This window comes from Rissa tridactyla, chromosome 2 (assembly GCF_028500815.1).
Source record: "Rissa tridactyla isolate bRisTri1 chromosome 2, bRisTri1.patW.cur.20221130, whole genome shotgun sequence".
Taxonomy (NCBI): Eukaryota; Metazoa; Chordata; class Aves; order Charadriiformes; family Laridae; genus Rissa; species Rissa tridactyla.
The window spans coordinates 166,890,575-166,906,490 of NC_071467.1; the positions used below are offsets into that span (position 1 = coordinate 166,890,575).

Sequence of the window (15,916 nt, forward strand, 5' to 3'; positions counted from 1 at the left end):
GATCTCCCCAGGATCACCAGCACCTCGGATCACCCACAGCACATCAGGGTGACCCCCAGGATACCAGTACCCCAGCGAACTGGCATCACCAGCATCCCTCAGGATCTCCCATACCCCGGGGCACCAGCACCCCGGGATCACCAGCACTCCCAGGATCTCCCCCTGGGATCACCAACATCCCAGGAATCTCCCCTGGGATCAGTGGCACTCCCAGATCACCTCCAGGATTGCCCTGACTCCTAGACACTGGCACCACAGGACACCAACATGCCCGGGATTACCGGCACCTCGGGATCACTCCCGGGACTCTGGCACCCTGGGATAACCCCAGGATCTCCCCCAGGATGACGGGCACCCCCGGGATCACACCTGGGACAGCCCAGGGCCCTGCCCATCCCCAGGCCCTGCCAGCGCCCAGGCCACATTCCAGAGAAAAATCCACAAAATCACTAAAAACTGCTCTTGTCCTTTCAGACCTTGTTTTATTTCAGCAGCCTCCCAAGCCCGGGGGAGAGCTCCTCCAGGGAGATGGTGCCGGAGCACCCCAGGAGCTTGCTTTTGGGGTGCAGTAGGACCATCCCGCCCACACAGGAGCCACAGAAGTATGTTTGCAGCATCCAAAATTGAGATTTCTTGCCTTTTTTTCCAGATTTGGGCTGGCAGGGACTCACAGGGACGGGGTGGGTGGCACCGAGCAGCACTCGTGCAGAAGCGTGAGGGGAAAGGGAAGGAGGGGTGGATGGAGGAGAAGGTCGAAGGAAGGCATAGCTCAGTTCTTGTGGAAGCGTTTTCCTGGGAAATTCAGCTTTATAAGCCTTTGGAAATGGATAATTCCAAAGAAAAGGTGGTTTCTCGGCTGTTCTCCACAGCGCTTCTGGGGCGCAGGTGCTGTTACAGTAACAGGGGTGAGCTACAACCAATTAAACCAAACCCAACAGCTTGCACTAATTCATTTTCCCAGCATTCCATATAAACGGAGGTGGCATGTGGAAAACCTCTGACCTGGGATACTGTAATTCAGGGATGCTCCTGCCACGGCTGGTGCGGGGTTTGGCAGCGGGGGCTGTCCGTTCCCCATCCCATGGCTCAGCCAAGTGCCGGTGGCTTTTCCAGTAACCCCAGTGACGTGCCAGCGGGTTTTCCAGTAACCCCAATGATTCACCAGGCTTTGGCCAGGGCGCTCCCGATGGCCGCGGAGCACGGGATGCCGCGTTTTGGCAATTTCCGCATTATTCTTCCAGCTCCCCAAATAATTCCGTAGCTCTTGGGGGCTGCGGCTCTGAACGCAGACCGGACCCTGCGCTCAGCAGCACCCACCGGCTGGAGCCACAGAGGACAAGTGCCGAGGGGCACCCAAAACGCGTAGTAGACACAACAATCATGGCTGATGCTTTTCTTCCTTGCGGAGACAAGAAGGAGAAACCCCAAGGAGGAGCCGGACCCTAAGGAGCTCCTTTAAGCCGAGGCTGCAGCTTGACCGGCACATATATACATACGTATATATGGCCCCACGTTCATCTGCAGCTCCTCGGAGCCCCGGCTGCGATACAGGTGGAGAGGAGCGATGGAGGAGCCAACGCTGACGGCAGGTTGGGTTTGAGGAACTACCTGCGATCACCAGAGCTTCCCGAGAGGACACGTGCTGCTGTCATTGCCCAGGAGAACAGATCCATACGCCCTCACATCACGGCAGCCAGCGGCACGGCCAGCCCATGCGTGAGACTTGCCCTGGGCGAGCTGGGTGTTGGAGGGACCCCTGCGAGATCATAGAATGGTTTGGGTTGGAAGGGACCTTAAAGATCATCCAGTCCCACCCCTCTGCCCTGGGCAGGGACACCTCCCACCAGACCAGGTTGCTCAAAGCTCCATCCGGCCTGGTCTTGAACACGCGTGTTTCTCATCATTTTGGGTAAATCGCAGGAACCGGCCCAGCTCTGCCCCGGCAAGACTGATGTGGTGGTGAACCGTTTGCAGCAGGAGGAGAATATGGGACTCTCTTGGCTTGGATATTTGGTGTAGAAACTTCCCTGGCATGTGCCAAGCTGGAATCAACTTCCCATCTCCACCTGGTGCTGGAGGAGGAGGAATTCCAGCAGGCCTTCGGCTCTGTGGGCGAAGATAGCAGCAGCCTGAAATCCTCTGGAGCTTTCCAGTTGCTGGGCACCGTGATCTCCCCCCTGGATCTGAATCGCTTTCCCGGAAAGCAGTGGGCAAACACTGCCCTGTTCCTGCTGCACTGAGGTGGGGAGGCCGCCGTAAATCTCCCGCCAGGCAGGCGACGGGAACGCTGCTCTGCTGCGTGCGCCTCTCCAGCCCCTTCCTCTCGCCGGGAGGGCAAACGCCCCGGGGTTGCTTCGATCCAAGGGAGGACTGGTTCCCACCCAAACCTGGCTCCTCAGGATCCACCTCCAGAGCATCAAATTAGCAAAGATGCGACTTGACGCTCCGTTGAGGACAAGCCCAGGAGGCCGTTGCCTCCGGCAGCAGGGAGGAGGGAGGCGGAAGCAGCCCAGGTTGTCCACAACACCCCTCTCTCGTCGGGACGCCGCGTTTTCCAGAGACGCTCAGAAAAACAAGCGTCACTGTTTGAACTCCCCGGCTTGCTTCCCGTCTAAGCAGCGGCTTCGCTTACCAATAACTCTCAGTCTAGCTGCACAAAAGTTAGGTGCTTGGGGTGGGTTTGGTTTTTTTCCCCCCTACCGTTTATTTTTGATAAATCTATTGTGGACATGAATGCAGGGCACTTTCCGAGGTGACGTCGCTTGTGTTGAATGCCGGGTTCCAGGCTGAGCCCGGATCCGTTACGTGACGCGCAGAAACGACAGGGGTTTATTCTTCCCAGCAGCTGTGACGAGCCCAGGTTTCTTGCGTATTTCCTCGAGGGACGACACGGTTCTGGTGTACGCGTGCTGGCAACGGAAAACAAAAAGCATTTTTAACGTGAGCTCGGTTTTCAGAGCAGAATTCTCACCAATAAAGCTTTTTCCTGAAAAAAAAAACAACAAAAAAACCCAAAAACAAACCCAAACACCTTCCCAAGCGGTGCTGGAAAAAGCTGCCCGAATAAGCCCCATCACACCCAGCGTTGTTCTACTGGTGGCGGATCCCAGCAGGCTCAAAGGAGGGCACGAGAAGCCCTGGGAAATTCTCCTCCCAAGCACTGAAGGGCTGGTTTTGAGATATTTTTCCTTAAAAATGTTAAATGATATAGTTGTGCAGCCCCGTTACCCTCACAAACGCCCGATCTTTGTGAAGTCCTGCTAAGCTCAGGGCCTCGGTGGTATCTTGCCGGGAAGGAACACGCAGTGAGAAGTGCTGAGGTTGGTTTTTAGCAGAAGACCAGCTGAGATTACCTTTTGATCAATCTTCATTTTGGCTTTGTAGAACGAGCCCGAAGCCGGGCAGGCCGGCAGCTTTGTCTCCTGCATCCGCTCAAACCTCTCCTGCTCGTCTTCCTCCTGCCAGCAGAAAAACAGATCCCAATCCACGTGAAAAAAACACACGCCTGGAGACACAGAGGTCAACCGATGCCGTTTGCCACATTGAACGCTGATTCAACAATCTCTCCAAAGCCTCGGAAGTGAGAGGTCCTCCCTTCCAATGCCTGACATGAGCAGATTTGGGCAGGACTTTGGGCAAAATCTACCTGCAAGTGTAAAACCCCAAAGGGAGTTCCATCAGCTGTCTTCTCATGGCCATGCTCTGCCCGTAACTACCCACAGGAGAGTCTTCCTTCCACTGCAAGATAATGTCACAGCTTGGAGGAGGTCTGAGCTTCAGCGTGGTCCTCCCTGAGCCCAACCAGCTGATGTCCATGCCCACACTTCTCCAGGGAACCGCCTGGAAGGCATGAGTGCACTGAAGAGGAACATGGGTTGAATGGGAGTTCAATTTTTTAAGTTATCACCTTGGGTATAATGTTTTCATGCCGGATTTGAGGCTAGCTCTAGCAGGTTCTTAGGTCACCTCTTGGGGGGGTTCATGAGTAGCTTGGAGAAGGTGACACTGAAATTCCGGTGTGATAAAAGGCAAGCGGCCAAACCGAACCAAGCCAAGAGTAAAAGACGCACACCCTGGATGAATGGGTGAGAATGGCAAATAAAGAGACAGTTTGGCAAATGGTTCGAAGTAGGAAACAAACCTCCAAAGAAAAATGAGGTGGTTCCCTCACAGAGCCAGTGTGGGTCTTGGCATGGCCAGTGACACCGACTGGGTAGCTGCAGTGAACTGCCCAGTAAAAGGAACAGGAGAAGAATCCTCTGAGGACAGGCTGAGAGAGCTGGGGGGGTTCAGCCTGGAGAAGAGAAGGCTCCGGGGAGACCTTCCAGCCCCTTCCAGTCCCTCAAGGGGCTCCAGGAAAGCTGGGGAGGGACTCTGGATCAGGGAGGGGAGCCATGGGACGAGGGGGAAGGGTTTTCCACTGACAGAGGGGAGATTGAGATGAGATGTGAGGCAGAAATTGTTGGCTGTGAGGGGGGTGAGCCCCTGGCCCAGGTTGCCCAGAGAAGCTGTGGCTGCCCCATCCCTGGAGGGGTTCAAGGGCAGGTTGGACGGGGCTTGGAGCAACCTGGGCTGGTGGGAGGTGTCCCTGCCCAGGGCAGGGGGTTGGAACTGGATGATCTTTAAGGTCCCTACCGACCCAAACCATTCTATGATTCTAAGAAACCAGCACTGAGCAACGTTACCAGGAACACTGTTTATCCTCCGCCTGAATATTTCTGCCTGTAACATCAACAACTTGACACAGCTGCAGAGCATTGCTGAAAGGCACGCTTCATTCGTCTTCGGGCTTAGAATTGATGCGATGACAAGACGTCCAGGGCTGGAAACCATTAAGGGAGTTTCTATGAATATATTGAGTAACTTGGGTTAGTAAAAGTGACTATTAGTGATGGATTTCCTCTTTTTCCCCAAAGAGCGACCCTCCTGGACTCGTGCAGTCAGTCAGGGTTTTCCTTTTGACCTCGTTAGGTGCATCTCTTTATCGAAAGGGATTCAGGTTGGGATGGGTTTTTGGCTCTTTCCCATACGGGTCTGTATCTGTAGCTGAAATTTTCCACCGTTTGGTAGATCACAACAGCCTGCTTAAAAGTAAACTCACTACATAGTTTTTTTCTCACATCATGTTTGTTATTCATCCTCTCCAGGGAACTAATTCAGTGGGATGGGAAGAACCTGTCTCTGATCGGCTTTAAAACCCTTTTTATGCCTTTTCTCAATGGGAGTAAAGAAAATGCTTCACTGAGATTTACAGTCAAAATAATGTCACCTGGAGACAAAAGAGTTCCTTTTCTGTTTTCCTCCTCAAAAGCCAAAGCCATCCTGTCCCCCACTACTCGGTGGCTAGAAATGGGGCTGTGCATTCAGAAGCGGGGTCGCACAGCTCACATCCTGCTCATTCTCTTTCCCAAATGCCTGCAGATGCCCCCTGCTCCTGGTGGGGACGAGCTCCTGGGAGAGATGGACTTAGGACCTGTCCTCACATGCTGCTCTCTGCCACCTGCTGAGGTTGAGCAGCAATAATGGAGAAGCGTCACACCTACAAAGAAAGGGCTGATTCCCTCTTGCAGCCAGGGTGGGGTTTCCGTCCTTGCCGTGCATCGCTTCGTGGTGTCAGACGGAGCGGAAGGACTGCCACCATGTTCCTAACAAACAGCGTGAAGGTTTTGAGTCTTACCTTTACAAAAACTGGAATGACTTCAGAGGAGAATAACGCAAAGAAGAAATCTGGTAAATCATAGAATGGTTTGGGTTGGAAGGGACTTTAAAGGCCACCCAGTGCCACCCCCTGCCCTGGGCAGGGACACCTCCCACCAGCCCAGGTTGCTCCAAGCCCCGTCCAACCTGCCCTTGAACCCCTCCAGGGATGGGGCAGCCACAGCTTCTCTGGGCAACCTGGGCCAGGGGCTCACCCCCCTCACAGCCAACAATTTCTGCCTCACATCTCATCTCAATCTCCCCTCTGTCAGTGGAAAACCCTTCCCCCTCGTCCCATGGCTCCCCTCCCTGCTCCAGAGTCCCTCCCCAGCTTTCCTGGAGCCCCTTGAGGGACTGGAAGGGGCTGGAAGGTCTCCCCGGAGCCTTCTCTTCTCCAGGCTGAACCCCCCCAGCTCCCTCAGCCTGTCCCCACAGCAGAGGTAGATGCGAACGCTTAAGAGAAATGAGAAGCTTAAGAGAAATGTTCTTTGTCGGGAATGACAAAAGCCCACGGTTACCCCAGAGCGGTGGTTTCTAAACAGAGGGCTGGCTGGGTACCAGTTGCCACAACACGAAACACAATAGCTGTACACGTTACAGATCCTACGGCCTGGAAACGAGCCTCCCGCCTACCCCTCGCACCTCTGGGCAGTTTGCCTGATTACTGATACTCAGCAGATGACGGGGTACTTCAATCACTCTGTCCTATTTTAGCCTTTTAATGGTAAAGCTAATGTGAAAGCAAGATGTATCTCCAGATAGTTGCTCTCTGCATCATAGCAGATAGCATTTCAACGCCAGCCGCTCTGCTTAGAGAAAGGGGCAGAGCTGCCATGCCCTCCTCCTCCCACGGGCTTAGTTGTGCCCTCATTACCGCGCCACGTGCGGTTATCAAGGAGAATAAGCAGAGCTGCCAGGACAACTCACCAGGCACATGACTCTGTTTATGGGAATCATTCCAGGTCTGATGTTGCCACCGGGCTTCAGGGCTTCCCGCACATCCTTGGGAATGAGGAAGGACTCGCTGTACCAGACCTCAAACTCTGCAAGGCAAAGTTGGGGCGGGATAAACAGCGCTGTAATGACCAAGGAGACAAGGGTGGGCCCCTTCTGGCTCCCTACCCATGGATCAGGTGGGACCTCAGTGCTCTTATAACTCTCCGACGGGACCTCAGAACTGCACGCTCCCGAGTTTCAAACTATTAGAAGCGTTAGTTCAAAGGGACAGGGCACCGCTAGCTGTGCTGGGGGAGGCTGCTGCCTGTCCTCGCTGCCTGCCAGGCGGCTGGGACGTGGTGGCTGGCCCTGGGGACAGTCGCCCTGGGCTTGTGGAGCCCGAGAGGTGGCTGGCCGCGAGGTGGCACTGCTCCTGCGTCCCGGAGACGTGGAGCCATCCAGTTTGGAGCTGGTCATTTTGAACGGTCAGCATATTTTGGGGCTCAGGTTTCAATTCCAAACGCTAAAGAAGCACAGCCGCTTTCCATCCCGTGATAGCCGGTGATAACAGACAGCAGGTGCAGCAGGAATTCTGTCCTTATTAATCCTGGGCATTTCCCACAGGCCTGCTGCAAAGCGCCTGTGCTCTGCTCCGTTCCCCTGGCACGTTTCCCCACGGGGTGGGAGAGCCCACAGCCCCCGAAGAAGGCAGCGCCACCCAGGAGGGACTCCAGCAACTTTCTGTCGTGGGAGCCATGAAGGACAAACAAGGTTAAAGGCAGAGCCCTGCTCCCGCTCGGCACGGCCGACATGATGCAACACCGCTGACTTTTTACCCCAATTTTAGCTCTGAGATGACCTTTTCTCTCTGGGCTGACACAGAGAGCGAATGAATCCGTGCCGGTATGTTTAAACAAACAGCAAACACCTGGAGCACCCAAAAAATGCCAAACCTGGTGTCCAACGCAAACCAGTGGCAAAGTTTCTGCACAATTACGATTTGGCCCTGTCTATCTCCTGGAAGATGCCACGCATTTCTTTCAGCGTGGGATGCACTGATGGATACAAGTTGTGCTCTGGCAAGTTTGTAGAAAATAAAGCGTTGCCGTGTGCACAGCATCCAAATGTTCGGGACTCTGGCATTTGTACACCTACGGCCTTCCGTCATACGGGACAAAGCTGGGGATACAACAGGACCGCACTCCCGTTACCACAGACCCAAAGTGAGCGTCCTGCAGCGGAGCGCACCGCGAATTTGCAGGGATCACCCTGAGCAGAGGTGTGACTCATCACCACGAGGGTGGCGCTCGTGAAGAACATGCTGAAATGACCAAGCTCGGCTTCCTGCCAAGGCGCCCGTGCTGCAAGGCTGGAACCTGAGTAATGCCGGTCTCACGGGGGTCCAGAGGAGACATCTGCAATCCAGAGCCAAAACCCCTGGCCCAGTGCAGATCCTTAGCCACCATCTCTACGAAATGAAATCCAGGGTGAGAACCAGGGCCGTCAGCGGGAGCGTTAGTGTCAACTTCACGGTGAAAGGCCTTTACCCGCAGCATTGCGCGTAGCGGCGTGACCAAGGGGCGGTATGTCATTATCTGCGAGAGAGAATCTGCAGCGATTCGGTGTTATGTCAAACAAAACAAAAAAAAAAAAGCCCAACCAAAAAACCCCAATCATCAATAAAAAACAAGTCTGGAAGGCCACAAGAAAAATGCCAGCAGAGGATGACACGGGCTTGGCTTAAATGTACCGTGTCTGAGAAGTGTTTCGGTACTGAGCTGCTCTCAAGCCCCCCAGCTAAACTGGAGGCTGTTCAGCAAGTGCCCTGGCAACCAGTACCTGTGATGAGTTTGTTCCGGCACTGGTCTACCAGATGCTGGCAGTACTGGATTTCTGCCTTCAGGTCCTGCAGCTCAGCATAACCAGACCTGTACTCTTCCTTCAGGTCCTTCAGCTTCATGATGAGTAAAAACTCCTCCTCGTCAGTTATGATCTGTCCTTTGTCATCGACATACTCTCCTGGAGGGTAAGAAAAGGAAATGAAGGTTTCTTGTGAGGGTGGAGAGGGACGAAGAACAGTCATTATACTTCGAACCACACGGTAGTTACCCAGTTATACTGAGGTTAACCACACAATTGACATTTCCTTAGACATGCTTTCTACAAATAAATGCAGTGTTGGAGTGGTGTGGGGCAGAAATCGCTGCTGAACTCTTGAACCCGCTCAGACATCAGTCCTCCTGGAGCAGGGACACGTGCAGATGAAGAGGAAGGATCGGATGATGAGGGGACTGGAGCACCTCTCTGATGGAGAAAGGCTGAGGGATTTGGGGCTCTTCAGTCTGGAAAAAAAGACAGCTGAGGGGGGACATTATCAACACTTATAAATACTGGAAGGGTGGGTCCCAGGCTCTTCTCAGTGGTGCCCAGCGACAGGACAAGGGGTAACGGGCACAAACTTGACCATGGGAAGTTCCATCTCAACATGAGGAGGAACTTCTTTGCTGTGAGGGTGGCAGAGCCCTGGCACAGGCTGCCCAGAGAGGTGGGGGAGTCTCCGTCTCTGGAGACATCCCAAACCCGCCTGGACGCGTTCCTGTGCCACCTGCTGTGGGTGACCCTGCTCTGGCAGGGGGTTGGACTGGGTGATCTCCAGAGGTCCCTTCCGACCCCCGCCATTCTGTGATTGTGTGACTCTGCAGAGAGACACCCACGTGGCAGCCTGCTGGAGGGTATCACATAGAGCTTTTATGGCTGCTGCTGAAAAACTCCCTGGGCAGCCATGGGAAAGGTTTTTGAGACAAAGGGCTGGTCAGCCCTTTGGGGAAAGTTAAGCCATTGCTTCTTCCCTATGATAAACATCTTCCTTGGTTTCCTTCCAATCGGTTTATTCCTGTGCTTTCCAGCACCCACAATAAACCACCAGTTGGTAGACGTCATCATAAAGAGCAAAGGCCCAAGAGAAGCAATGAGTCCATGAAAAGACAGACCCTCACTTCGACACGGATTCAAGGTGATTTGCTCATCATTTAGCCAAAAAAGCTTTGCATCTCGCAGGACCAGGCCCTATGGGAAGAGGCCCCTGCAAAGCATGGTCATAAAAGTCTCTCTGGAGGAAGAGAAATGGAAGCCAGTTCAGCAGCATTCAGCCCGGGTCTGCCTCTCCAGCCCGCATTCGCTAGTCATGGCCTGCTTGCTGGTGACCATTTCTTTTCTCTCTCATTCCCTCTTATTTCCTTCTAATTGCCTGGCAATAATTAAGGCTGTATTTTCACAGAACTGAGTTGTTTTGCTGTCCTCCCTGCACGCAAGGAACGCCACTGCTACTTCCTCACCATCCCAGGCAGAGCACTCCAGACCACGCCGCTATTAAAGCCATTTGTTTCAGATTTCTCTCCGTGCCCGGAGGCGTTTCTTCCCCGTTCCTCTGCAGAACGCGATAGCACCGACTCCTGGGAGTCCTGCTGCAGGGAGCACGAAACCTGACGCACTTCCTAGTCTCATCCAGGCATATTCCACCTAAACAAACATCTTGCCGCAGCAAAGTAGGAAAGTGCTTACCCCATTTTTCCCTCTAGTACTTTGCAGTTTGGGATTTTGACTTTCCTAGACCCTAATCTAGATGAAATCAAGCCGTAGGAGATGCGGTACATCTCCACCACGGTAAGGGAAAGTCTGCTCCCCGTGATTTCTGCACTGACTGATCCATCAAAGCGTGGGGTGAGGAATCAACCTGATGGCAGCTCACCTCATTAACGTGAAGCCTCAGTGGCACGACTCAATGAGGCTGAAGTGCGGAGGACTCAAGTGGAGGAATCACGTGGCAAAAACACAAAGCCAGCTGCAGAGCTGGGGCGCTAAGCCCGGCCTGTCCCGCTACCCTGGCAAGCGGCAGTGGTGGTCTAGTGGTCTCACCACCAGAATTGCTTTGAAACCAGTGGCTCCCTTCTTCGGTTGGTTTTGCGCTGGCCAGTCTCCACACAGCGACTTACCCTGCTGCCACCGCTCCTGCTTCTGAGCCTCCAGAGCCTTTTTGATGCTCTCTATCTCACGCTTGATGAAGTTGATCCTCTGCGCCACTGTACTGCTTCTCTTCTTCCTGGCGAGGAGGATGCTTTTGTTCTCTTTAAAGATCCGGTTGATCTCACTTCCGCCCTTCTCCTTAAACTGCTCAAATGCCACTGGTTTGGATGGAGGGGAGCTGCAGCGGAATTCAAAGAAAACGCGGACATGGGGAGGTCAGTTTGTTCTGCCCTGCAGCGTGACACAGCTCAGGGGAGTGGCCATAGCTGAGGTTTGGGGATGGTATTTCAATGAGCCCTTTGAGGATCTCGCTGTGCCAGCTGCACCCTGGTACCATCTCTGTGCCAGCCCTCACACCCACTTTCCCCCAGTCCTGCTCCCAGAAGAAAGACTTATTTACATAGAAACCGCATTCCTCAGGAGATGCCTCAGAAGTGAGGCTTCCCTGGAAAGCGGACCTTTAATGGTCTGAATTTTCAGAAGAATAATGAATATTGTTCCTCCCTATTGTTAAACGGAAACGTCTTTGCTGTTTCCTCGCTGGATCCCAGCACAGACCAGTCACCTCTGCCAACCAAAGCCCATAGCTGCGTGCGTTGGCCGGCTCTACTGCCGCCCGTGGCTTTTAAGTCTTGCCTATTTAGAAAGACTGAACTCAAAGGGGCGCGTGTCAATCCTGACTTTTCTATGAAATGGCTTTGTTGCAAACGTGCCTCCATGAACACCAGCTCTTACTTCATCACAAACCACACTGGGCAAAAGGAGAGTCCCGCAGGAGAACGTCACACTCCCTGCTCTGGGCTGCGTAAGGTTGTTCTGGGTGAGCGGGCTGGATCTGGTAGCAGAAAGTAGCTACAAGTCACCACATTCCTCAGTCTAGACCGGTCGAAGCAAAACTCTTGACTACTGCCTTCCCCTGATTGACCTCTTAAGGGCATTTTCAAACTCCTCAAAGGCTGCGTGAGGCTGCTTTCCGTGCCAAACTGCTGGCAAAGCGCTGTAAACAACAGCCACTGGGCAGACTGCCACAGCTACAGCTTGGACAGCCAGCTACCAAGCTTCTAAGGACTCTGGGTTGTGCCTTACGCAGCTGCAGCAGCAGTAGCCTTCCCTGCCAGCCACAGGACCTGTAGAAGAAACACTAAAACACACGCAGAGGACGTGGAGGAACGCGACGACATCTTAAGGTTCTTCACAGAATCACAGAGTGGTTTGGGTTGGAAGGGACCTTAAAGGTCATCTAGTTCCAACCCCCTGCCCTGGGCAGGGACACCTCCCACCAGCCCAGGTTGCTCCAAGCCCCGTCCAACCTGCCCTTGAACCCCTCCAGGGATGGGGCAGCCACAGCTTCTCTGGGCAACCTGGGCCAGGGGCTCACCACCCTCACAGTCAAGAATTTCTTCCTCAGATCTCATCTAAGTCTCCCCTCTTGCAGTTTGAGGCCGTTCCTCCTCGTCCTATCATTATGCTCCCTGATCCAGAGTCCCTCCCCATCCCTCCTGTAGGCCCCCTTTAGGGACTGGAAGGCTGCTAGAAGGTCTCCCCGGAGCCTTCTCTTCTCCAGGCTGAACCCCCCCAGCTCTCTCAGCCTGTCCTCACAGCAGAGGGGCTCCAGCCCTCTGATCATCTTCATGGCCTCCTCTGGACCCGTTCCAACAGGTCCATGTCCTTTTTGTGCTGAGGACTCCAGAGCTGGACATGGTACTCCAGGTGGGGTCTCCCCAGAGCAGAGCAGAGGGGCAGAATCCCCTCCCTCGCCCTGCTGGCCACGCTTCTCCTGATGCAGCCCAGGATGTGGTTGGCTTTCTGGGCTGCCAGCGCACATTGCCTGTTCATGTTGAGCTTCTCGTCCACCAGCACCCCCAAGTTCTTCTCCTCAGGGCTGCTCTCAAGCCATTCTCCACCCAACCTGGATTTGTCCCTGGGATTGCCATGACCCAGGTGCAGGACCTTGCACTTGGCCCTTCTTCAGGAGTAAATCCTGGGACGGCTTCACTGCAATGCTCTCCCTGGGCGTCAGGAACAAGCAAAGACTTGGTCATCTACAACGCAGGCAATGGAGGTGCTCACAAGACTTCAGAGCTGCGGCGCTCACAGCTTGAGGGCTCTCAGCCAGAAAAGATGGCTGGTGATGGGAAAAGTGGTGTCCCGACTGGTTTGTGTGGGGTCCTGGCTGAGCTCCTGGGAGTTGAACAGCCTCATGCTGTTGAGCACATCCTCCTGGAAAAAGCCCTTCGTCTCGATACCAGTAGCGTTTCTTACCCCATCAACTCCATCCAGAACGAATTGCAGTTCAGCGCTGCCCTCCCATGCTAAATTCTTGTTGTGGCACAAGCAGATGACACATGTTGCTGCATTTTTGGCCGTTGTCCACTCTTCTCTCTTGACATGGTACTTCCTGCCCTCATCTTGTGCAGCTATTGACCCATTTTCATGACTTGGGGGGGGTTTGTGGCTGGACATGACGTCTCCCTGCACTTTTACTACTAACCAAAGGGTGAAGAGTGCTGCAATTTTCAGAGATTTCACACTTAATAGAGCAAGTGAGCAGGACACAGCTGAAAGCAGATGGAGAAGGTGAAGACCACCAACATAATTTGCTTCACAGGGTGTCCTTACAACCACTGCTGTCCTACAATGTATTTCTGCATCCAAGCAATGAAGATCTCTGAATCTCTCCACTTCGAAGCAGGTAGTTGTACTAGGGGAACACAATGCAATCACTCCGGTGTAAACCACCCTCCGGCAAAGAGGATATACTCCCTTACAGGGAAAGCTTACCTGGGCTGCTGGGAATCCTCCACGGGAGCTGACTTTGAGAGCTCTGCATCAATATGTGCTGTATCATGGTTCCTTGCTGCCTCTTTCACACCCAGATCCTTGGTGGAAACCGTTCCCTGACTTTTTGATGGTAAAAAACCATCCAGATCTCTTCCAGAAAGAAAGCTCCTGATTCCTTCCTTCCTAAAAGGGGCAAAACGATGAACCAGATTAATTGATTCCTTAATAACAGGAAGGTGGAACCAAAACATGCTGCAGGTGCTAGCTTTGTTGGTTCAAAAACTAGCAGCCTGATGTTGCTTCTACCAAAGTTTGCAGTGAAATATCTACCGCCAAGGAATAAGATCAGCTTTGTTCTCACAAATCCTTACTTCCTAGAGCAGAGGGACTGCCTTGTGGAGCAAATACCATAGAGCACAGCGGAGGCTGAACTGGCTTTCCGGAGAAAGATCACCACAACATTCCCACCCTGTCTGGACTGAGGCACACCTGCAGGCAGGAAGAGCCTCTTTACCTTCAGAGGAACCTATAAACCAAATCCCCTTGGATTTCGTCTAACCCCACGTCTAAATCAAGCCCAGCTCGCTGTCCTTCTCCCGCCGCTCACCTCCACAAACACCACCAGCCTTGTCTGCAGGGGACAGCGTGACTTGAAAGAGATAGAGAAAAGTGCTTGCCAAATCGCCTTCCATCTCCCAAAAAAAAAAAGAACTGCACAGAGGACTCCACTGTGTCATGTGGATACCAAAGGCTTGGTGATTCCCCTCCTCTCTAACACAGGAACTTTGGGGAACCAAAGGAGGAACCAAGCAGATGCTCTTGGGCACAGAAGCAGTTGTAGAAACTGCCAGCGCAGGGAGCTCATTTCTGTAAATTGAAGAACCTTTCTCTGCTCTGGGCTGCTTGTTCCCCCTTCTCTCTCAAAATCTCTTCTCCTTAGCTTCTCCTCTGTCCAGTGTCCCTTCCTTCCTTTCCCCTTAGCAGATCCCCTTCTACCTAATGCTTTAAAGAAAAACTGCAGGTTTAACATGTCTTCTATCACCACCACAGGACTGTTACTCTGCCTGCGTGTCCACCTCTCTCCTCACAGGCTAACCCTGTCTGTGCTGGTTGCAAGTTCTTCAGCCCAAAGCCTGCCCAGCCTTCGTGTCCACAGCTCACACACAGAATCACAGAATCATAGAATCATAGAATGGTTCGGGTTGGAAGGGACATTAAAGATCATCTAGTTCCATCCTCCTGCCCTGGGCAGGGACACCTCCCACCACACCACGTTGCTCCAAGCCCCGTCCAACCTGGCCTTGAACCCCTCCAGGGATGGGGCAGCCACAGCTTCTCTGGGCAACTTGGGCCAGGGGCTCACCCCCCTCACAGACAACAATTTCCTCCTCAGATCTCATCTAAATCTCCCCTTTTCCAGTCTAAAACCCTTCCCCCTTGTCCCATGGCTCCCCTCCCTGATCCAGAGTCCCTCCCCAGCTTTCCTGGAGCCCCCTGCGGGACTGGAAGGGGCTCCAAGGTCTCCCCAGAGCCTTCTCTTCTCCAGGCTGAACCCCCCCAGCTCTCTCAACCTGTCCCCACAGCAGAGGGGCTCCAGCCCTCCCAGCATCTCCAGGGCCCTCTGCTGGACCTGTTCCAACAGGTCCATGTCCTTCTTGTGCTGAGGACTCCAGAGCTGGACGCAGGACTCCAGGTGGGGTCTCCCCAGAGCGGAGCAGAGGGGCAGAATCCCCTCCCTCGCCCTGCTGGCCACGCTTCTTTTGACGCAGCCCAGGATGCAGTTGGCTTTCTGGGCTGCCAGCGCGCATTGCCTGCTCATGTTGAGCTTCTCGTCCACACCCTGAGCAGCGCTCCGTGGTCTCCGTTTGTCCGTAACAGACACATGGACAAACCATTCGCAGTAAATCTTCCCCATAACAGAGGTCTGCCCCACCACAGGCTGGGCTTGCCAGTCACACGCATTCTCCTAACATCCTCCTGCCGGTGTTGCTGGTGGCCGTAAGGACCCCACAAACCCTTCCAGCATCATCCTGGAATGTCATCCTTGAGGAAACAAAACTTCCACATGTTAAGCCAGCTTCTTCTCTACCTTCTTCCAAGAGCTAACGTCCTGGTTTGAGGACATCACTGCGATGACACATGATCAGAGAAAAGGGAGAGCTGTCTGGCTGCTTTACTCACTTGGGCTGGCCGTTGCTTTTCCTGGGTTTCTTCTTCCCACCATCTCTGGATGAAAATGGAGCAGTTCTCGTCCCAGAAGCCTGTCCGTCCTCTTCCTGCACCAAATAGCCATCCACATCAACCACACCTTCCTGGAAACAGGAAGAAATAAAACATGGCCCAGGCAGCGTTGGATCTGTAACTCTCTAGATCCCAAAAGCTACCCAGCCCTTGCCCGGCAGCTATTCCATCCCGTTGTACAATATAATCCAGAAATCTGTATGCGCTACCGAGTATTTCAGAGAAACACAACTCTAAG

The 15,916-nt window shown here is 53.6% G+C and overlaps 1 protein-coding gene across 1 annotated transcript in view; it reads right to left on the minus strand.

Annotated features, from left to right (window-relative positions):
* Nucleotides 1–2,486: 2,486 nt before the first annotated feature.
* The window catches only part of KIF9 (kinesin family member 9), a 35,521-nt gene continuing 22,091 nt past the window's right edge, over nucleotides 2,487–15,916 (minus strand). Inside the window, exons 17-23 of the mRNA XM_054192054.1 lie at nucleotides 15,619–15,749; nucleotides 13,438–13,620; nucleotides 10,626–10,834; nucleotides 8,473–8,652; nucleotides 6,625–6,740; nucleotides 3,354–3,458; nucleotides 2,487–2,909 (exon numbers count right to left, since the gene is read on the minus strand). Of these exons, the coding sequence (XP_054048029.1) occupies nucleotides 2,802–2,909; nucleotides 3,354–3,458; nucleotides 6,625–6,740; nucleotides 8,473–8,652; nucleotides 10,626–10,834; nucleotides 13,438–13,620; nucleotides 15,619–15,749 (1,032 nt within the window). The 3' untranslated portion in view covers nucleotides 2,487–2,801. The remainder of the gene's footprint in view (nucleotides 2,910–3,353; nucleotides 3,459–6,624; nucleotides 6,741–8,472; nucleotides 8,653–10,625; nucleotides 10,835–13,437; nucleotides 13,621–15,618; nucleotides 15,750–15,916) is intronic.